This window comes from Cavia porcellus, unplaced genomic scaffold (genome assembly GCF_034190915.1).
Source record: "Cavia porcellus strain 051 isolate PalLab524CR breed Dunkin Hartley unplaced genomic scaffold, mCavPor4.1 scaffold_30, whole genome shotgun sequence".
NCBI classification, from domain to species: domain Eukaryota; kingdom Metazoa; phylum Chordata; class Mammalia; order Rodentia; family Caviidae; genus Cavia; species Cavia porcellus.
Genome location: NW_026947513.1, coordinates 18854121 through 18877670, shown reverse-complemented (window position 1 = coordinate 18877670; position 23550 = coordinate 18854121). Strand labels below are relative to the sequence as shown.

At 39.5% G+C, this 23550-nt stretch overlaps 1 protein-coding gene across 2 annotated transcripts in view; it reads left to right on the top strand.

Moving 5' to 3' along the window:
* LOC106028065 (putative uncharacterized protein FLJ13197) overlaps window positions 1-13612 on the top strand; it is a 98856-nt gene extending 85244 nt beyond the window's left edge. The window contains exons 4-6 of one of the 2 annotated variants that reach the window (XR_010044656.1): window positions 208-272; window positions 2131-2339; window positions 11632-13612. Coding sequence is in view for 1 of the 2 variants with exons in the window: in XM_063240484.1 (XP_063096554.1) it covers window positions 208-217 (10 nt within the window). In the remaining variant the exon portion in view is untranslated. Of the gene's footprint in view, window positions 1-207; window positions 273-2130; window positions 3015-11631 lie in introns of those variants that run through there. The other variant, XM_063240484.1, reaches the window with a different exon arrangement.
* Window positions 13613-23550: the final 9938 nt, after the last annotated feature.

The following is a 23550-nucleotide window of genomic DNA, read 5'->3' as shown; positions in this document are numbered from 1 at the left end:
ATTTTTTGCCTTTTATTTATAGACTGAGTTTCTCATATAAGAGAAATCATGCCATGTTTAAGCTGGTATAAACCTAGGCCTTCTAATTCCCTTTTTTCATTCAGTACAAACATAACGCTGAGTCCTGTGCTTGATGTACCATTGGCCCTCTGAGAGTCTTTGATGAATGAATAAATGGTTCTCTGTCTCCAAATCTTTTCTTTTTAGATCACTTTAAGCTGAGAAAAAGATGACTGCCGTGTACTTTGCAGTTGAGCAAGGAGTTGAAGAAAGTAAGTTTCTAGCTCTGGCGTAAGTTCAGAAATGCCAGAAAAATGAGTCTACTTCTTTTGTATTTTTCTTTCTTCCTTGGGAGGAACAGTCAGCAGACTTGTGTCTGATGGGAGGGCCACATTCTAAAGTCAGACCTGAGATGGAGATCACAGAAAACGAAGCTTCCCTTGAAACTCTCCTAGGGAGGCGTCTACTGTTGCTCAGCCCTTTCTCACTGGAGTGTGCTTGCTTTTCTTGCTTGTCACCAGTGAAGCAGTTAACTTGAACTTCAGAGTCGAGTGCAGTGTATGAGAAATTTTTATTTTAAGCCAAAGGCAGCACAGTGAGCGATCTGTAGACATGGAGAAAGAATGGGCAGAACAAATTCATTGCTCATCTTAATCCTGGGGCAGGTAGTTTTTAAGAGCAAGTTTTAAAATTCATTTTTCTTTTGTTCTCACTCTTGCAATTTGTCCTACAAATATTAAATGCATGTAAAGCTCAATTTCACTGTTCTACCTGGACCAAGGGGGAAGACTAAACAAAGCACTGATATTTTATATTGTAGAATATCTTAGACAAAGATGTGATTTCTGCACACAGTGTTTATGCTCCTTGAGTGGAGTTGGTACATATTTATAATGCATCCCAATTTCTTTTCATCATTGCTTTTCCCTTCCTGTCTTCCCTTTCCCTGCATTTCTTGATCCCTTCCCCTTTGAGAATTCCCTTCCTATTATTATCTTTTATTTTGTTCTTTATTAGTATTTTGGGGTTCTCATATAAAAGAAACCATGTGATATTTAAGCATATGTTTCTGATGTATTTCACTTAACATTACTGTCTCAAGGTTCAACCTTTTCCATATAAAAGACAGTTTATTTTATTCTATGGCACAGTGGTACTCCATTATGTGTGACCCACTTCTAAGATTCAACTATTATGAAATGCACAAAAAAAGAGGAAAGAGAATCAAGAACCTGGTAGAGAGGGCATGGAGGGAAGGAAAAAGGATTGAACAAGAACTGAAGTGTTACGTACATGGGCCAACTTCTCACGGGGAATGTAAACACTATGTATTACACACATGCACTAATAAATTAAAATAAAAAGATAAGATCATTAAACTCCGGAAGTTGACACATTCCCTGTAGTACCGTGGTTTTTTCATTCTCTCAATTTCTTCAATGTGGAGGCTTAGAAAAAAAATGGAAAAAAGGAAGTTTTGGTATGGCTATGCCTAGAAAAAGAGAATAAATTATATGATTATTGGATTACTGAATTTAGAGAAATTTAAATGCAAAAAGATAGTCAGCCCTCTGGACTTCTTGTCTCTTAAAAAGTCAAAACACCAAACTAAACACTCTTGGTTTACCCAAATTTTTAGCCCTTAACATTTGGTTCAGACGTCAAAGCTGTCTATGGCTACCAGTATTTTCTAGGCTGGATTTTGCTCTTTCTGTAGCTCTACTCTCTCTCTTTCTTTCTCCCATCCATCTCTACTCTCCAATCATCATTTCCACTCAGGTGTACACTGCATACTCATAGCGGCTACAGACTGTGGTCTCATGGAGACCTTTGGAAAAATTTACTAGATCTACTAAAATTAATCTGCTCCTACAGACATTATAAAGGTGGATTTTGGATGAAGACACCTAGTTGATTTCCTGGAGCAGTACCTTGGGAATTTACTTTGGCTCTGAGAGGATAATATTTTAAGTTGTGATATATTTGCTGATCTTAAGGAGATAGTTGAAACTGTCCAACATGCACAGGAAACTTGCACTGTTGGCCCAGTTGGCTCAGGCTCTAAATATTTGGAAAATGAATACTTGGGAATGAATTTGAACATTTAAAGCATTTTATTTGTTTTTCCAGTAAGTCTCATTGTTCATGGGATCCAATTCTGCATCAAGACTCTATCTGCTGAAGACATGAACCTTGTGGACAAGTCCAGGCCCAGGCTCTACCTCGGGTCTTGGCAAGAATCCAGAAGTGCACGTCTGCTGGCTAATGTCCACACCCTGAAGCAGATTATTATTGCAATGCCTTGCCTTCTACACCTGTGCTTGAAAATAATGCTAAAGGTCTGACTCTCAGCAATGCTGCTCTAAAGTATTTCTCTGTAAAACTTGCAAGAGACCACATACGTGCACACTTGTACACACACACACATACACATGGACACATCAGTTTTTCAGACCAATTGCTGCAAAAGGTCCTGCCTTTTTTTTATTGCTGAATCTATACTATTGTCACCAATACTTAATTTTTCTTCTTCTTTTATTTATTTATTTATTTATTTTTTGAACTGGGGATTAAACTCACAACTTCGCCCTTGCCAGGCTGGTGTTTGTGCCGCTGAGCTGTATCCTCAGCCCCCATCCAATGCTTAACTCTAGCTGGTATCCTGTGGTCAGTTCTTCTCTCCAGCCTACCAGGTTATCTTTTGGCAGATCTTTGCTCCAAACTAATCCAAAGGCATCAGATTATGTAAAATATAATTAGGGAGGCAAATATGCTGTAATAGCAACATATGCATGTTTTTAGAACTCAGAAGCAATGGGGGAATTTTTCAAATTCTCTCAACTTATAAGATACTTTAGGGCTTAAATAATTTGAACTATTTAACCTGTCTTAATCACATTATTGAGCTAGTTACTGAATATCTATTTTGCTTTGCTATCGAGTCACGAATTCATGCGATCTCGCGGCACGGTAGTGAGCTCTGACTTCATCTCTGAACTCTGAAGTAGAAAGGGTGGGGTGGGTGGATGGGGCGGGGTGGGAGGATGGGTGGGGTGTGTATGGGAGCACACCTGGCCGTGGTAATTGCCGTGGTAAGGTGTTTTAGACAACAACGATAATAACCGTCCTGATAGAATTGGGGATGCAGTAGCAACAGTAAAACTTATATTAAACTGGGCCTCTTGCCCAGACTATCATAGCAATTTCAAATAAACAAAGTATAAGAAAAACATTTCATGAGGAACTAACTTGTGAATCAGGGAAGCCAGGCAAGACAGAGAGGTGCTTGCTTGAGGGGGCAATGCTTTGACCTGCAAAACTTTACCCAACTTAATAAAATGCCCAATCTAATTAAAAATCTAACTATAACCCCACAGGTACTTCACCTGTTTCTGTTGTCAAGATGCCCAATAGAACAGTCTTAGCTGAAAAATTACTGATCCAGGGTGTATTTCAACACACAGGCATGATTCCCAATTTCCTGAGTTAGAGGCAATGTTCGTGATTTGCACAATGGACGTGGTCTCCCTCGGTGATGCCGCATGACATAGATGAGTGCAGGGTGGCCATTTGCTGTTGAAGAGGGTGATAGAGTCTGTTCCATTATGGCAGATGACCCTTCCCCGCCCCCGCCATGGCTGGCTGGCTGTCTTAGAGAGGACAATGTTGGACAGGACATGAGATACCCTACAAGCTTCTAGGGAAATAACTCCAGGTCCTCTGACCTGTATGCTCGTATTTATCCCCATCTTTTTCATACACACACCTACATTATGACATAGAGCTAATGTAATACAATACAATTTGAAACATGGAGAAGGAAGAGGCCAAGGATCAAAAGTGGTTGGTCTTGAGTATGAGAAATTTCTGTAAGTCTCCTAGTAGCCTGGGCAGACAGAAAAGACCTGATCTATCATATGCTTTCTAAAATCTTTGTGTGTGTGTGTGTGTGTGTGTGTGTGTGTGTATACCTTTGACTTGATAGGAGAAACTAAATTTCTTTGGATACATATATAAAAAAAACCTCATAGATTGCTCAGCATACATGAATGAGGCCCTAGGTTTAATAGGAGTAGGACACACAAAGAGCAAATTAAAAAAACCCCAAATTTGTTAAACTGCCAGAGTGCTTGGCCTATTGATAGGGAAAGAATCAAAACATAACTGTTCTATGACTGATGAGAATAGGTAGCCCTCCAGCAGTCCCCTAGGATGGGGTGACTTAATCCTACTCTTAAACTAATAGCATGATAATTTTTACCTTTTCCTGTTTGCATATATGTATTTTCTAGAATTTTCATGGTGAGCATCTATGACATTTGTCATGGTGATAGGCTTACTCTAGGACTGCTGGGCCTGAGCTCCTCAGCCTTCCTCCCCAGCTCTGGCTCTGTGCAGTCCTTAGACCCCCACATCACTGGCTTCCAGCTGGATTTGGCCAAAGGAGGCAGCTGGAAGAGAGAGGTCAGGGCATTTTCTGTCTCCCTCACTGGTTAGTCCCCTCGGCAGCTGCCATCTCTCTTTACAGCTCTGTTCTCACCAGAAAACTGTCATGGTTCCAGCTTCCTCTGGGCAAGCCCAGTCCCTGGGCTCTGGTAGCACTGCCTTCTCGTCTCAACCCTCCAGCCTAGGAGTAGCAGCAACTTCCTGCCACCACTGTCAGGATTGCCTCATCATCCCTTGTTTGACTTCTGTGCTTCTTTCATCTCATTGCATTAATTTCCTCTGTTTTAAAGATTCAGAGTGGTTTTTGTCTTCCCAGTTGTTGGGCTCTGACACGAGACAGAAATTCATTTGAAAGATGAAGAGGACGAGAGATGTAGAGGGACCTGAGTTAACATAGTAACTGAAGAAGCAAAGTCTTGGTGCACAGGGGTGGGAAAGACTTCTGGTGATCTTAGGCTTGTTTAGATGCTTTGGAAACAGATACAGTTTTACTCTGGCTCATAAACTCCAGAAGTGAAGAACAAGAAAATGTGACATATAGGGGTAAAATAAAACAAAAGCCTCCAGTAGCATTTAAGGTCGTAAGACTTGAACTAAAAGTGCCGACTTATGGTAGATGTGGTTGGCTCTGCAGCATCCACTCTCCACCCCCACCCCCGCCCTGGAAGAACTGGGCTGTGGCCTTCACTGGGGTGTTTACTGACCACTGCATGGCCGTATACCCCACCCTGAGCCAATCAGCATGTAGCAGCCCTCTGGCCACCAGTGCACTAAAAGTGAAGCCTATGACTCTTGTTTGATGACTTCAGGAAGAAAATCCCTTTCTCCTTCTGGATAATAAAACTGGAGAATAAAGAGAATAAAGCTAGAGAACGAGGTTGGTACATAAAGAAAGGCAAATCCAATACAACCAAAGTAAAAGAGATCGAGTTTTCTGATCCAACTGTACCTAAATCCCGACAGTGGACTTTCTCTGTTACATGAGCTTATACTGTCCCTTTACTGCTTAGCATGATTTGGTTTGGACTTTCTGTTACTTGCATCACAGCAATTTTATGGTATTGGCTGTGTGTTCTTGGGTCGCTGAGTTAATCTCTGGTTCTCAGTTTATTCATCTGTAAAATGAGAATACAAGACAACTTACCTTTGAATTTGTTTTGAAGATCAAATGAGAAAGTGCTTTGTAAATTGTAAGCAGTTATTAGAATCTTCCCATTATTTCACATTAATCTATTTCATTGTTAATGCAGTTCTGCATCTCACCTATAGATAAAAGCATTTATTTTATCAAGCATGCAGTTCAGTTCAGTCATACCTACTTTATTGTTGGATTGTGAGTGTTCATCAAGATGAATCAGCAGTTACCATTATTTCACTCTGTACAGCTCTAAGTGATTTACTTTTGAAGTCCAGGTGACTATGTAAGCTTGAGAGGCCTCACCTTAAAGCCCTCAGACAACTAGAAACAGACTAAGTAACCCTTTGTGTGATCACCCATCACTCAGTTGTAAAGTGTGTGGTTTTTATGGTCATCTAGAGCCACCCGTGAAAGTGGGTGTATGACATTCCTGTAACTGAGTGAAAGTTGAGGTTTGTCCAGAAGGGACCCTCTATTCACTTCTGATCTTGCATCTTCTTTTGCTGGCTGCTGTGAGGTGATTTGGAACTTGGAGAATGGCATAGGCATTGGGTACCAATTCTTCAAAGGGCTATCCAAGTAGGAACCTCTGGGGAAACGGCAGAAGAAATACGTACTCATATTTAGATTTAGATTTTTAAAATCAGTTACAAAATGCTATCTTATAATAACAAAATATTAAGGGTAACTGATTTATCCAGGGTTTTTAGAAAAGGTCTAACAGTACAACAGAAGTATGCTATCTGTATGTCTTTTGGATAGAGCTGAGGCTGGCTTTGCTGTCAGGGAAGAAGGCAGACAGTGGACTGAGAGCTCAATCCCCATCACCTACAGGGTTCGGGAACAGAGTTGTAAGGCCAGTTTTGACCTCCCCGCTCATGCCTGTTGATTCTGCCTTCCTACCAGACTTCTTCTCTCCCCTTCTCTGTCTTGCTACTGAGTTAGGTTAGTCCTATATCACTGATGACTTGGGTTACTTTCTCTATCTGCAACCTTGTCCCCAATCCACTACTTCCAACCAGCTGTAGGAGTTGTCCTTTAAAATTATTCCATTGTGCCTATGTGTCCTCCCCTACCCTAAAGATTCTCATTGACTCCCTACAGCTCATCCTGCAGAGCCCAACCTCCTTCCAGGGCAGGTGCTGTGGGATCTGGCTCCTGAGGGCCATCAGGCCAGCTCCTCTGTCACCACCCTTTCCCACACTGCTCCTATTCCTTCTAAAACGAACCAGAGACCTGGGAAACAGCTCTTTAAGTCAATGGTTATCACATTTTTTTTTATCATAAACTTGTTTAAAATGCCAGATCCCTGAGCCACATCCTCCCAGGGGTAGCTGCAGCTGGGAATCTGAAATTTTTTAGAACTTTGTCAAAGTCTGAGCTGGTGGCCCTTGGACTGTCTTTGGAGAAATCCGTGTGATTGCCCTTGTCACAGTGGTCCACTTCTTTCCCTTCAGATCTGCCTCCAGGTAGAATCCCTGTTCAGCAAGCATCAGACTGAAGGCAGCTCTGTTTTCCTGGGACCTAGCACATCCTGAACTCTTTACGTGTTTATTAAGTAAATCAGTGAGTCATGGAAGACCCCATATCTTGAGACAATGACAGGGACAGGAGCAGTCAGGGACCAGGGACTGAACACAGGACTTAGCTGGCCCCAAAAGCAGCACCTTGGAGTTTAAAAATGCTAAAGTCAGCAGGTGCATGGGAAGTGCATGGGTCAACAGAAGCCTGGTCAGGGCACAGGATCAAAGGTGCCTATTCGGTGGTGGAGGGGAGTGAGGTTAACAATGAAGCCATCAAATAGGGGCTCTGCAAGGGAAGGCGGACCTGGAACCTTAAAGATGCATTTAACTAAACTAAGAACAGGTGAGTTGGTTCTGAGTCCCAGATTATTGCTACAGAAAACAGCAACTGCCAATTTTATTTGCAAATTAGATTCACCTGTAGACTCTGGATATATGTGTGGAGATTTTAGAAATCTTTATACCAAAAATTCTGAAATTTTATCACCATACATCTATGCATGGGTAACCTTCCCCTTCCCCATGCATCCTTGGTTGTGAACCAGTGGACCATTCTTATTTAAAGAATCATGCTTAAAAAAAACTCAAGAAAAATATTTTTTAATTATCATTTCTTTTTTTTAAAATTTTATTTAAGGAGAAAAAGAAAAGAAAGCCGAAAAAGGGTACAAGTTATACAGAATTTCAGAAAAAAAAACAGTAGGAAATCACTAGTTAATGAATTACATATTGTCATCTTAGAAATATTTGTTCAAGTTACAAAATTAAAGCTTATAAAGTGGACATTCAAACAGTGAGACTGCAAACAGTTCTGTTCAATGATCCAACAAAACTCAGTAATATCATTGTCTATCTTATACACTTAAATATACATGCAGTTATATCGTTTAGAGCACTTTCTTTTCCTCTCTTTTGTACAATGACTATTACACATTTTGGGTTTTATTGCTCCCACAGTTCTTATTACTTTTTTTTGAAGAGAGTAAAACCAAATGTGACATAACAGAACAGAGTCAGTCAAATCAAAAGGGTGAACATAATAGATAATGTAAAAACATAATACAAGGTGATCAACAGTGGTTACCATAATGCCTCCCACTATCTCAAATGGAATTGCCTATATCATCAGTTATAATATAATTGAACAAAACAGTAAAGAACGAAACCAACAAAACCAAAACATTGGAGACATTACAGGTCTTCAAAAGTAGATAATAGTCAACCTGAATGGGCGTCATAATGAATCCCACTATCTTCACAGCTGTTGCCTAAACTTTCGAACCTGGTACTATCAAGCAAAACAGAATAGAAGAACATCAGTCAAAACAAGATGGTGAGAGCAATACAGGGCTTTAAATCAAGATAATAGTAAATCAAAGTGGGTTACTATAATATATCCTGCAATTTTTAATGTATTTTTCCCTTAATTAAAAGGATAAAAATAAAAAAGTAAATAATAAAATGGAGATTGAGATAAAAGAGGGCATAACAACATAATAGCACAGATCAAAACATAACCATTTAAGCAAAATAGTGTTTCACCACAAGATAATCCCGACATAAAAGTAGTTACCATATTGTCTCTTTCCTTGAAATCTTTGAGTATAACTTCGTATACTGTAGCATCAAATATCTCAAAACAATGTAAAACCATTCAAGAGAATGACAGTATTACAGGGTATTTAGAATCAACTAACAGAAAATGAACAATGGTTTCTGTGTAATCTCCTTGTCTATAAAAGTTTTTGTTTATACTATCACATATAATAAAATCCAATAAGATATAACATGTTAAGACCAATGGAGACAGAAGAACAAAAGCTTGATGAGACTTCAAAACAAGATGATACTAAATCAGCATTACCTATTATGACGTTGTTTTCTCCAAAATAGCTGTTCCTATCATCCAATCTTCTCTGCCTCATTTCTGTTGAGCTCTTTTCCTGTCATTAGTTGTCAGCTTGTCTTCTTCATTTTGTTTTCTGCTCCATTCATTGTGGCCTCTCTGCCACTATTTCTGGATTCTTCGTATTTTTCTTTTTTAGAATATCCTGCAGTATTCTCTGTAGAGTTGAATTGGTGGTTGCATATTCCCCTAGTTCCTCTTTATCCTGGAAGCACCGTGTTTTTCCATCAATTTCCAGGGATAGTTGTGCAGGATATATCAATCTTGGCTGGAGATTATTATCTTTCAAAGCTTGAATTATTTCCCCCCGTGCTCTTTGTGATTTGATGGTTTGTGTTGAGAAGTCTGCTGTAATTCTGATGGGTGTTCCCTTGTAAGTGATCTGTTTCTTGTCTCTGATGGCTTTTAATATTCTGTTCTTATATTGGATTTCTGGAATTTTGATTATTATATGCCTAGATGTAGCTCTGTTTGGGTTGTAGGTGGCTGGGGTACTGTATGCTTCATACATCTGAGTATCTTTACCTTTTGCTAAATTAGGAAAATTCTCCTGTATTATTTCTGTGAGTAGCTTTTGTAGTTCATTTTTTGTGTCCCTACCTCTTCTTTTATGTTCTTAATTCTTAAGTTATAGATCCTCTTATCATCTTCTAGTCTTTGTATTATTGCTGTTTGTTTCATTGTTATTCTTAAGAAGTTTTTCATTTCATGCTCCCATATTACAAATCTGCCCTCCAGTTCAGATAAGCTATCCTTAGTTTCTTTCAAGCTATTATGCCAGTTTTTGATAGAGTTTTTAGTTTCCTGGTAATCTCTTTGAACCTGCTTCACATATTCTATGTTTTGTCTATTTTCTCCATCAAACAATTCTCCCCTCTTTTTCTGTTCTTCCATTCCACCATCTGTTTTTTCTTGGGTGGTGCTTAGCATTTCTCTAAGTATTCTGCTTATGTCTAGCTTCAGGTCATTAATAACTTCATTCCTGAACTTGTCTATGAGGCTCTGGAGATAGCACTTTATGTCTATTGATGCCATGTCTGCTATTCTCAGGATTGGGGCTGAGGAGCCTTTCTTGTTGCTCCCTCTTCCCATATTCTTTGTTCCTTATATATGCAAGCATATATAGGAGGCCCAGCTTCCTTCCCTGTCAGTCACAGTCTGATTGAATTGCACTGGCTAGGTGTTCCCGCCCACTGCAACACAGCAGGGAGTTACAGACTGGGCAGCCTATGCAGGGCCCACCCCTCCAGGTCAACTTACCGAAGGCTTCACCACTAGGGTGCACCTTCAGGCGTTGGGACCTGGGTTGTGTTAGCCTACTGGGTCTCAGCCAGCAGCGTCACGTAGGCTAGGCACTGCTCACCAATCCTGCTTGAGAGGGGGATATGTGACTGAAGTCACTACAGTGCCCTGTTCCAGCAAGTCTGCCCAGTCCCAGAATATCCTCTGTTGGAGCCTCCTAGACCATGGAAGAGTCCCAGTTTCTCTCATTCACCACAGGTCGATGCACAGCTCCCCGCCCGTCCCGCTCTCAACTCTGTTCACCGATTCCCGTTCTCAGAGCTTTGGCATGTCTCTTTCCCTGCCGAGCCGATTCAGACACAGCAGCAGCGGCAGGAAACCCAAATCGGGGCTTCCAATGGCTCGGGCTCCAGCTTCCATGCTGAGGCTTTATCTGTTCCTGTTATAGCACCAGGATTGCATTCCAAGTTGGTATCTCTCAGCCCAGTTCGTTCTTGGGTCAGCAGGGCATATCTCCTCTTGCTTAGGATTCCTCACTCAGCACCATTCCTGGATTCTAAGCTGGGTCTCTCAGAGAGCCTCTGTAGCTGCAGCCTCTGTAGCTGCTGCCATGTTCTCCCGGAAGTCTAATTATCATTTCTTTGCCTAGCTGTTTCCATCCATTTCTCTTGTCTCTTGGAATTTTTGGCCATAACTTCTATGTTCCCAAATATTTATTTTGTTTCCAAGATTGTGAGTTTGATATTTCATGCCCCACTGAAAAATCCTTTTGTTTTCCTTAGTTTCATATTCTGAAACACTTTCTCAGTATACTTTGCAGGCTAACATGCTCCCTAGTTTGTATCGTCTGTTATTTAATGTATCTACTAAGAGTTTTATTTTTATGGTTACATTTTTCATTTCTAAAATATCTAAATACATGTCATCGTAATAGCCCTTTCTTGTTTTAGGAATGTGATATGTGTTAATTATCTAGAACATTTAACATACAACACTTCTAAAAAAAAAACACCTCTCAAAAGTTTTCTTCTGTTTGTTTCATTCATTCTGTTTCTACAGATTTAAGACTAGTTTGGTTTTTGTCTCATGATATTGGTTTCCCTTACATATTTGGTACTTCTGGATTGTGCACTTGTTTTTTATCTGATTATCTTTATGTTTGATCATCTTTGATTACAGCCAGCAAATTGTGGCCTATGGGCCAAATCTTGTTGTCACCCATTTTGAAAATAAAGTTCAATTTGAACACAGCTATACTTACCTATTTACACATAGCTATACTTATCTATTTACATATCCCCTGAAGTTGCTTTTGTGCCTTAAAGGAAGAGCAAGTAGCCAAAAAATTCTAAAATATTGACTCTGATCCTTTACAGAAAGAATTTGCAACTCTGTTTTGGGCAAAGCCATCACTTTGCAGGAAATCCAGGCATAGGAGAACATGGAAAGCAATGTTTAGCTCACTGATACATCATCCAAAGCAGAATGGGAGATATTCTATAAGATCAAAATTGTTTCTTCAGATAAGCGTAGAAATGAACAAAAGGATACATTCATTTGACCTAAAAGAGATTTAGTGGAAGTATCAACCTAAAGCAGTATATCACCTTTCTTGGATCTTAGTTTAAACATTTAGACAGATCAACTGTGAAGACAAATTTTGAAGACAGTAAGAGAAAATTAAACATGAACCCATATCTCTAATTTTTACTGAAGTGAAAAAAGCCACCCTACAATTCAGTGTACTAAGATAAGAGCCACATTGCTCTGTTCATATGTCCTGTGGGAGGGGGATGTGGAGGTCTTCTTTGCCCCTCTTCATCTGGAGCCTCAGGCAGGGAAACTTACCTGGCTGGGCTCATCTGAGGATGCTGATTGGACATTTCCATGTGGCCTCTGAATTCTGAGAGACCATCATGAGAGGAAATTTCTGAAGACTGAACTTTCCAAAAGGACAAAATGGAAGTCAGGAGACCTTTCTGACCTCATCCCAGAAGCCAACACCCCCACACTCACAATCTTTTGTTCCAGAAAGTGACCAAGGCCAATCCACAGTCAAAGAGGGAGGAGGAACTAGATTTTTCCTCTTGACGGAGAAGTAGCAAACTCAGCACTGCTGAAGATGGTCACGGCTGCACAGGATGGTCTTCTCTGCACAAATAGGTAAAGGGAGGAACCCAGCAGTGTGGCCACCAGGATCAGGTGGTTGTAACTTGCCCACGCTGCCTGCAGCTGCCTCCTGGTCTTCACACCGGTCGGCTCTGAGTTTGGAGCAGCCAGGAACCACTTCCCCCTCTGCACAATGTCTCCCTCCAGCCTGTTTTACTGTTTTAGGATGGCATTTCTTCGCTCAATTTGGTCCTCTCTGATACATCCTTATTATGGACTGAACTTTTGCAAAAAAAAAAATCCTTTCTTCCATTTTTAGAAATGCTGGTTGTGTCCATGAGCTATTTGGATTCAGTACTTCCATTTTTTCCAAGGGGATAATAGGGAGGGTACACATGATCAGAGCTTGTTATATCCATGTATGAAAATATCACATTGAAACTCACTATTTTGTACAATTCATATGAACTAGTAATTTTAATAAATAACATATATATCTCCCAATTTACTGCAAACTACTTGCAGTATAATGACTCACGATTGCATATTATATCCCATATATATGCTTTAATTTATAATTTCTGGACCTTTACATTTGGGGCATTTCTAAATTTTTGCCCTTACCCTTATTTACAGGAATAAATATCTCTGTTTCAATATTTAGTCTCATCATTAATCTTATTTCCCTAGGATGAGCTCTAAACTGGGAAGTTACAGTAAAAGAACATGATCTGTAACATGACCAATGATATATTGCCAAATTTATTTTTAAAGAATTTCTATCCATTTATGGTTTTCTTCTCAACCCCAGCAGTGTAAGAGTATCCGTGTCAGGGAGAGAGAGAGAGAAAGACGGAGAGACAGAGAGACCGAGAGACAGAGACAGGGACAGAGGAGAAAAAGACAAAGAAAACCTTCCCATTAGAATTTTTAGTAGATAAAAATGCTAATGTTTAAAAATTATATGTGTAATAAGTGAATACAATTATTTGGGAAAATCAAATCAGAAACAGGAGGAGTAAAGAATGAGTTTCCTTCATCCTCACAGTACCTTCTCCTCTCCAAAGGCAAAATATTTAGTGTATATCATGCTGGGTTTTCAAAACTCCTTATGAGTTATGTTTATAAAAGCAAATATGTAACTACTGTTGGATTAATTTTTCTGATTTTTTATTCATGCATTTGCACTGTGTACTATTTCAATCCTTGTAATACTTGTTAGAAAATATAATAAATATATCAAACACATCGTGTCTCCATGTCTAGAATTAAACCATGGTTGTAGATTTACCAAGTAAGAAGACAGAAGCTGGGGGAAGTTCTTATCTAGCAGTTGTCTCCGCCTTCCACCATGTGGAAATGATTCAGTTCCAGGTTGGTTCATTAGTCTTTGCACAGTGTTCCAGAATCATTTAGAATGTATTACCCATCTTTCTACTCAAAATGTTTTGTGTCTCACACTTTTTTTAAAATTTTGTGAAGTGTTATCGAGTAATTCTTTGAGGAAGGAGCTAAAGATGATAAACTATGGGAAGCCCTGTAATTGGCTGCCACCTTAAACCTGCAGGCCGCACCACCTTCTCTCTCTCTACGAGTTAAGTTTGGTAGTTAAGCAGCACCTTGCCTACCTAGCTTGTTTGATCTATTCAGGGATTATGTTAATCAGGCCACTTTATGAGCCCAAGCGTGGGAAATTTGAATTGACCTATAAACCTTGGTCTTGCCACTGTTGCTAAGTTACCCACTGAGGTCTCAGAACCCAACTCCCTCCTCCCCAATACCCTATGTATTTGATTCTCCTTCCTTGAATAAATGAGACTTGAACGGAAGGACTTCATCTTGTCTCCGTCCTTGTGTCTCTTATTCCTTTTCATCCCCACTCCCTCTCTAGGGTCTCTGTGGACTTACTCACAGGCCAGGACAATAGACTTTGTAAAACTTTCTGTTCAAAGAAGGGCTGTATTTAACCCTTCTATCTGAATGTTGGCTCTAGGTCTTAGTCCATTTTCAGATGAGGCTAGGAATTTTATAAAGAAAAGGGGTTTATTTAGCTCATGATTTTAGGGCCTAGAAGGTCCTAACAGCATGGCACCATTGCCCGATTGAGGGCCCTCTGGAAGAGAAGCAGAATGGGACAGCATATGAGCATAAGATGTGTGCACACACGTGAGCAAGGAAGCGAGAGTCCAGGGAGGGACTGGGCTTTCTTTGTACAACAGCCTCTCACTGCAATTGGCCCACTCCTACCCGACTTCCTAGATACAGCTTTCATCTATACCTAAGGGTGCTGCCTCCTGACCTAATTGCCTTCTACTAGGCCTCACCTTTGAAGGGCTCCTTCCCTCCAGCGGTGCCACATGGGACCTGCCTCTAGAACGTGAATGTCTTGGAGACCAACTATACCCAAACCATAGACTCGGGTATAGAATTTTAAGTGAAAAAATCTTTTGTCTTAGTTGAAAGATTTGTTCTGTTATCTTCCACTGTCCAGTGTGGTTGATAAGAAGGGGATTGCCAAACAAATTAGTGAGTCTTTTAGAAAAATACAAATTTTTCCTTTCTAAAATCTTTAAGGCTTTCTATTCTCGTATAAGTTGGCCTTGGGGAATGGCCCTAGAAGGGAGGACTTCTTTCCATCTCTGCTCTAGGATTTTTACTGGCCTTACCCTCATGCTGACTCAGAGGCCATGCACTAAAAATTCTCCGGAAATAATGTAAGAAACAGGGGAGACATAGCCTCTTCCTGCATGGAGATTATATTTAAGGGCTGAACTGAGACAAAAACTATAAGCAAGTACTATAAATCAAATACCTAAAGAATGTGAACTGAAGGAAAAGAACATTTTGGTGTAATAGGGAATAATGGACTAGATATATATCTTCTTAAAATGAGATGATATTTAGAAACATCTATATGAAATTGTGATTGATAGGCCTTTTTAAAATGAAGACCGCTGACTGCCTTTGGCTTTGAAAATCTTATTTTGTTTTTAAAATGTCAAATTTCACTATGATGTGACTTTGTTCTATTCAGACTTATTGATAGTCTCTTTGTAACTGTAACTGAGGATCTATTAGAACTTTTCACTCAATCTTGGGTCTATTTATAACATTTTTTTTTCTTCATTCTGCACTCTCTGTGTTTTATTCTTACATATTTTTTGTTCACTAATTCTTTGCAGCTTTTTCTAATTTACTGTTAAACCTGGCCACAGAGTTCTTAATTTTGACCATTGTCTTTTCAGTTTTATAATATCTATTTTGTTATTTTTCAAATCTGCAGTGCCACTCTTACAGTTTACAGATCTTTTAAAAAATTATAAAATTTTCTTCTATCTCTTTGATCATAGAAATATGGTTGTGTCTTAGTTGCTTTTCTCATCATTATTGAGACAAAAATACCTGATGCCCAAAGTTAGGGAAGGGAAGGTTTATTTCTCATAGAATGGAAATTTCGGTCCATACTCAGTTGGCTCCAAGGAAAGTGACATGGCTAAGGGGCGGTGGTTCACGGCAGCTGCAAACAGCAAGCACAAACAGCAAAAGAGAGAAAGACACACCTCCTCCCCATGGTTACACTGTATGCTGGCTCTACTCCTGGGCAGGTATAGCACTCCCACCACCAATCTCAGTGCCAGACAATGAACCAATCATGAATGCTAGATTCAGCTGCTTCCATGATTGCATGAGACTTGGAGGGCCATCGAACATAAACTATAACAGGTTGTTTTATAGTCTATCACTTTTGTCTATGCAAGTAGAGAGTCTCTATGGGTCTGTTCCTGTTATTTTTGCTGGTTCTCATTCAATGTTTTTTTTTCATGTGTCTAGTCATTTTTTATGACTATTTTAAACATCTAATATTTTAGAAGTTCAGAAATAATTTGGGCATGAGATATTATCTCCCTGCCTAAGTAAGTTTTGGTTACACATAAAATTAGTGTACTAAGCTATCTGGGAACACTAGATGGTAGAATAATAGAGTGGTCCTTCAAAGTATGCCTTGAAAGACATTGTGGAGGCCCCTGGATATTGTGAAACTGGGTTGCTATGTGAAAATTGGATTGTCTTTGCTCATAGTGTTAAGTCCTTGAGTTCGTGTAAGATTGGGAATATATTTTATCAGAGAACTGGGCTAGCCCTGTCATCTAATTTAAATTTCTATCTCTTATCCCTAAGATATGGAGTAGCAAAACTCAACCTCTCAACATTTCTTCCAGATTGCAAATGTCCCCATTACGAAAGCATCCTGAGTGCTGGACTCACTTCTCCAGATTCATATGTTCCCAAGATCCTTGCCCTTAAAATCTCTCTCTCACTTTCTTATTTACATTGAACTGAAAATAGGCTTTTCTCTGGTAAAAGCTCTTTCTATGGAGTGAGGTCTCCTTTGAACCTCAAACAAGGGTTCTCAAACATGACCAACTACTTGGGGAGCTTTAAAATGGCCCAACCCTGAGATATATGGAACATATGATTTTAAGATGATTTCCAGGTCCTTAATGATTTACAAGTCTCTTTCCTAAGAAACTATCTGATGTTAGGGTGTTCTCTCTCACACATCCCTGTTCCTACCAACAAAAGAAAGGTAGACTTTTTATCCACACAGGTTCACAGTGTGCTGCAGTGCACCAGGTGTAAAAATTTCTCAGAGCACCAAAGGAAACAATTTAAAATGTCAGTATAGCTATCACAAAGCTTGGGTATAACAAAAGAGTTATAAACTTCTGTGCAAGTGAGGTAGTTCCCCAGTTCTCTTTCAACAAAACAGAAGGCCTGATACTTGAAGAGTGCTAATAATAACCATGCAATTTTTGGTCTTTAACTCAGAAGGAATTCAAAGAATTGAAAATACTACTTTTAAAAACCTCCTTCCATTCCCATGTATTTATACATGTGAATAAAGGGTTTTGGAATCTATAGGTCTAAAAAAAAAGGAAAAAGAAATCCTACCCTATTAAAAAATACCGGTTACTCTAATCACTAATAACATATTTAATTACATAATTATTTGTTTAGCTTATTTTTACTTCATTATGTATGTAAGAATTTATTGTCATTTATACACTTACACAATCAATTATTAATTATCATAAATACACAATTTTAAAAAGTATCCTTTTTGTTAAATGACTTTTAGTACAATTTTAATTGTTTTGTTGGTGTTATCCAAACTTTATATTTTTAGGTAAATTTTGCATTAATAATAATATTATATTATTATTATAATATATTATTATTATTATATCTAAAATAAATTATTTTTAACACAGATCCTTATCTGTGGGGAAATTTAAAAGTTAAAATGTCAATTTATATGATTTTTTGTGTACTATAGGGTAATTAATAAAAACAACTAAAAATATATTTAGATAAAATTTCTGCAAAGAAGTGAAATGGAAATACAAGTTCAAAAAGAAATAGAACCAATATAAAACTTGTCACTGATCAAAATAAAGGATCCTTTTGTATTTTTAATAATGGAGGATGGTATATGATACCTTGATAGGGCATTTGTAAACCAATGACTACATTGAAGAGAACATCATTTTAAAGTGTCAGTGTTATAATATGCCAGAAACTATATTCTCTGGAACAGTTTAACTAATGATGACTCAATTTGGACGACAAATTAAAAATATGTGAGGGGCGATTTAGGCTAATGCGGCTGTTTTAAGGAGCACACAAGCTGAGAAAATCCAGAGACTGACGTGCTCCGGGTTTGAGAAGGCCTGAAGTCTGTGAGTGAAACCCTGCCCTGGGGTCCCGGCCTGACTGGGGACCAGGGTATCATTGAATATTGGTGGATATGGTGGTGCCTCTGTTTCTCCCCTACTTTTACAAGGACTTCATACCATCCTGTTGCATCTATTTTTAGGAACTTTATATTTAGCTTTATAAAAGAGACCCTGTTCTATTATAGGTTTCTCATAATTAAACCTCCTCACACAATCACCACTCATCAAATGTGTTTGAATTTCTCCCTAAGGCATCTGACTCCAGGAAACTGCTCAGCTGGTCTTTGTAGATTTTTTTCTCCATATGGCAATTTTAAGGGGTTTAAATAAGATGGTTCCCTGCATCCTATGGATGTCTAATGTGTGCAAAGCCTCTTACTCTGCCAGAAAAGATTGGTTTGCCACTTTCTTCTGGGAGTGGGTTTCTTCCCTTATAATTTATTCCTTGGTCTATTTTTTAGGCTCTGCTACCTGCAGTATTTCCAGGTGCCTATAGGATAGCCCCTTCCTGTCTCCCTGAGGTATGAATGAACAGAACTTTCAGATGGATCAGAGGTGACCACATAGGATGGGTGCACTAAGAACAGGGAGTATGCTCAGGGCCTGGTCAGTGTAGTGCTAGTGAACAATTATGGAGTGGGAGCAGCTGAATGACTTTTAAGATCATGCACATCTCACATTAATTTTAAATCGCTTGTTACCTTGTGATGTGGCCATGGACAGTGAGCATATTGACAGGTGGGACCTTTAAGAGATGATGCCTTCCACCCCAGGATGACAGCCCCAAGGCACTTGCTGGATCAGCAGCATGCATTTGGATTTCTCAGTCTCCAGACCAGAAGCTAAATAAACTTTTATTCTTTATAAATTTTCCAGTCTGTGGTATTCTGTTATTGCAGCAGTGGCTGAAGACACCCCATTACTTCCAATGTTCGGCAGATTCTACAGCAAACATTTGAGTTAGTGGAAGACAGAAGTAAATGAGAAGAGGTGTCCCAACATGCTTCAGGTGACCGGATGGAGATGGTGTAGGAGATGAGCTCTGGGCCGTGGCTGAGAACTCAGTGAAGGTGGAAAGCCAGCCTCAGTGTTGAGCAGAACATTCCCTTGGGGATGCATAAGGATCGTGGAATATTGTTGTGTGAAAGAGAAGAAGGGAAACCAGCTTTGGGATAACTTTGAACTTCTTTTCTATTTATTTAAAAGGTAACACATAAAGTAAAATGTTCAAACAGTATGAAGAGTCTGGGGAAAGGGAAAATACATATAAATAAATTTTTTTAAAATTAATGAGAATATTAAATATTTTCCAGGCTTTTTCTCCCATTTGATAGTAAAAGGAAGGATGATTCTAGACAGTTGAAGGCCTTGGAAACAGGAAGCAGAGCTGATACCTGCAGTACTTATCCTTCGTTAATTAGTTTAGTCCTATTTTATGGATGAAGAAATGGATTCCCCAGATATTAGTGAGTCTGGGATCCTAAAACTAGGAAAGGGAAGGACTAGAGTGGATTCGGGTATGTTCAGCCCCCAAGTCAAAGCCTTCCCTACTCCTCCCTGCCCACCCCTTTCCTCTGGCATGGGCTGGGTTGAAGCACCATCAAATTCCACTGCAGGAAGTCTCTGCAGGAAGCTCACAGCAGCAGGCAGGACCAATGGAAAAACATATGGGGAGGAACAAGGAGTAAAGATCGCCTGAACCTGGGCTGGGGAGGAGTATTCTAACAATGTCAGGTGTTCTAGTCATTGAGTTGAGGAACCAGGACAGGTAGGCGGCAGCAGCAGGGAAATCCATCAGCACAGAGGCCTGGGATACTTGCTTGGCATTCTGTGACAGATACCAGATCTGATGGGAACACTGGGCTGGAGCAGGTTGGAATGTGGGGTGACAGCAGCTCATCCCTTTCAGGCACTAGACTCTCTTCACCATGAGAAACACATCCGATGTGCATCAGCCAACAGCTGGGGGTTATTCTTTCTTCTCCCTCCCAGCTACATGAGTCAGCACTGAAGCCAAAGAGCCTCTCAAAGCACACAGCCTGCTTGGCTTTAGTATTTAGATCAGGCTCAGTATCTCCAGGTAACTGAGTCGGGGACAATCAGCATCCCGTCTGAGTTTTTCTACCAAGGACTATCAGAAAATATTTGTACCTTCTGCTGTAGTTGCTGAGCTTGGTGCTGCTGGAAGCCACCTTGGTTTCTCTATGCAAAGCTTGTCTCAGAGGTGGAGAAAGAAAGAGATAGAAAACAGATCCCTGAGAACCCAGTGGAACTTTGATCTTACTTTGCTGGGCATCACTTCATCCCTGGATGTCACACTTAAATAAGCCAGTGCTTCTTGCTAGTATGCTTCAGCCAGTGTTGGGTTTGTATCACAGATGAATGATGAATACTCTGTTTCTTCATTCCAGAGAGATTGCAGCGATTAGGCCAAAGGGAGGGTGGCAGATGTTCAGTGGTGATACCTGGGGCATACCATCTGGTAGGACCAGAAGCACCGAATTGGCTGTGATGACACAGAGTACAGTCAGCATGTGGATCCACCATTCCTCTCCTGAACTCATAGAAAACATCACTGTTGATCACAGCATTTGTCCTATGGAGTCAGGACAAGCCAATTGGATCCAATGTACTAAACTCATTTTATAGAGCTCCAGGCAACCACTATAACTGATCTGAGGTTGTTTGGGTATTTCCCATCCTGGATTTAATGACTGAAAAATGAGATACATTTGTATAGGAACTGAAGTAGAGCTTGAAAACCATTTTCACTAGAAATAGATTTGAAGGTTAACTCAGTTTTACTTGGTATTTCTTCATTATGGATACTTTCAAGATACTTTCTTGTGGCTGTGTTATTACTTACAGTAACATGAATATTGCCAGGCACTGTGATATGCACCTGTAATCCCAGCCACTTGGGAGGCTGAGGCAATCAACCTCAGATTGAATCCCATCTGGGACACATAGCAAGACTCTGCGTCCAAAACATATAAATAAATTTTAAAAAAAGTGAAAAAGATTCCATGGTAGAGCTGTTGCTTGGCATGTGCAAAGTCCAGTGTTCAATCTCTAGTACTGGAAAAAATACTGCTATGAATATGACTAATGGTAAATTTTTGAGTATTCTTTTAATGTAACCATAAAATTGGCTCCTGAGCTCCTCTCCCCATAGTGACTTTGTTTCTCTTGCTCACTCCGGAGTGATGGTTTTGCAGTGAGTAATGATTTGGTCCTGCGCACTGTCAGTCACTCCTGATTTGGAGATTGTCTCTCTGGCGTGTGCAGAGAACGCCCAGGAGGTTACGAAGCTGACGCTGTAGCATTTGATCTGGCATTTCTCCTGAGTGGAACAATGTATCCTTTTTGTAACCACCTTCATTTCCAACCTTTATCAGTTTGAAAAATCAACGTTAGTCGTCTACGTGGACTTTATGTTAACCATTTCCCTATAATCAAGAAAGCATTCTTCCTCACCCAATCAAGTGGAATTGCTAAGATACTTTTAATAAAGAGGTTTCTGAGTATAAGCAGCCAATCAAGATAGACAAGTATCATTTTAACCTCTACCAGGTGGAGCTCAAACTTGTGATCCTCATCCTCAGCCTCCCAGAGAGCTGGAATTAATAATACAATTTTTTTTTTAAAGGGTGGGTATATAGTTCAACGTGAAGGGTTTGGGTCAAATCCCTAGTACTTGGGTCAAAATCCTAGTACTGCCAAAAAGAATTTTTTTTTTTTTGTAAATTGACCCATAGATTAAAATTTAAATTTAAAATAAGTTACCAGTGCTTTAAAACATGATTGATATAGGAGAAAGGGCGTGGCAAAGCAGGCTAACGAAGTGGGTGGGACCTGTCAATTCCAAGACTCAGAGCGGTGCCAGACGGTTCGCAGGATCCAGTTTGTACAGCTTCTCGCACTAAAAGTGCGCGGCACAGAGGAAGCAGAGGCCACTGGGAGTACCACGGCGCCTCTGCCTGAAGTGCAGACTGCAGAGTGCGCCTCTATTTTGCTTTTATCCTTTCTTTCGTTTGGCCCAAGTTCACTCTACAGGACTAATTCTTCCTGTTCCCCTTCACCCCGCACTTCTCAAGTAAACTTTTAGCACAATTTTTGGGATGTTTTGTCCAATTTTTTGCTCGAGGCAAGAAAGACCTGGAATATTTTCATTTCTAAAGGAACTACCGGACAAGAAGATGATTTAAAGCCAAGAATAAGGGGTACTGCTTGTGATCCCAACACTCAGGAGGCTGAAGCAAGAGGATGAAGACCAATCTAGGCTACGAGTTTAAGGTCAGCCTTAACTACAAAGAAAGAACCTGTCTCAAAACACAAAGAACAAAAACAAAATACATTGATGATACAACAGAAAACTCATCATGAAACTTCCATTGGTAGAGTGGGAAAAGCGTTCACTTTAAATCAATTTTAGTATTACCTACAGCTTCAATACCAATTTTGACAGCCAACATTTATTTACTCTTCACTCATGTAACCATAACTGTACTAAGTGCTTTAATAAGATTATTATGTTTACTTCATGGTAAGAAATGCATACTTTTATTGTACTTTACAAATAAAGTAAGATGAAGAAACATTAACTTTTTCAGTGTTACAGATATTAATTCATATACAGGCTGCAAACAGATTTGCGAGTCCGTACTAATTTAGATAAAGTATCACTCTGTATTATTTAGATAAAATATCTGTACTATTTAGATAAAGAAGAAGAAATTGCTGAAGGGAAGATCTGGGGAGAGAGGAAACTAATTCATCCCCCTATGTTTCCAGGTGGCATCTGAAGTCATCACCTGTATCTCAACCTATATGTTCATTAGGATCAGACATAAGTAACATAAAAACTCAAACTGACCTTGGGCTCATTTATCCATTTCCTTTATATTCCCAGGATCTGGAGAAAATCAGTCCCTAGTTGGTAGGCTATCTCATGACCAGTGATCCTATTCCTTCACCAATGGGGGCCTGCTATTCTCAAAGTCACCTGATAACTCAGTCTAGCTGCTGGAGCACCAATAATCACGTTTGCATTCTAGAAAGCAGAAATTCCACACAGCACTTCCACCACACATCAGAGGCAGGAAGTTAGTCACACATCACAGCTAGCTGACAGGGAGGCTGTGAAATGCAGTCTTAATTCTGTGCATCTGAGCATCTAGTTAAAAAACAGCAAGAGGGGAAAACAAATATGAACAGGATGTGTGAGTAGAAGTAGTTCTACTGATGTCTTATTTTTTACCTATTTTTCCATGATTTATGTTAATACCAGAGTTTTATATTTTAACATCCAAGAATATTTATATCGTTTTATAAAACAAACTCATAAGAACTTCTTTAAAATGTTGCTTGTTATTGTATATTCAGCTGTTAGACAAATTAGATCCCCAAATATTACATGACATAAAATAAAACTTGTTAGCTTCATTT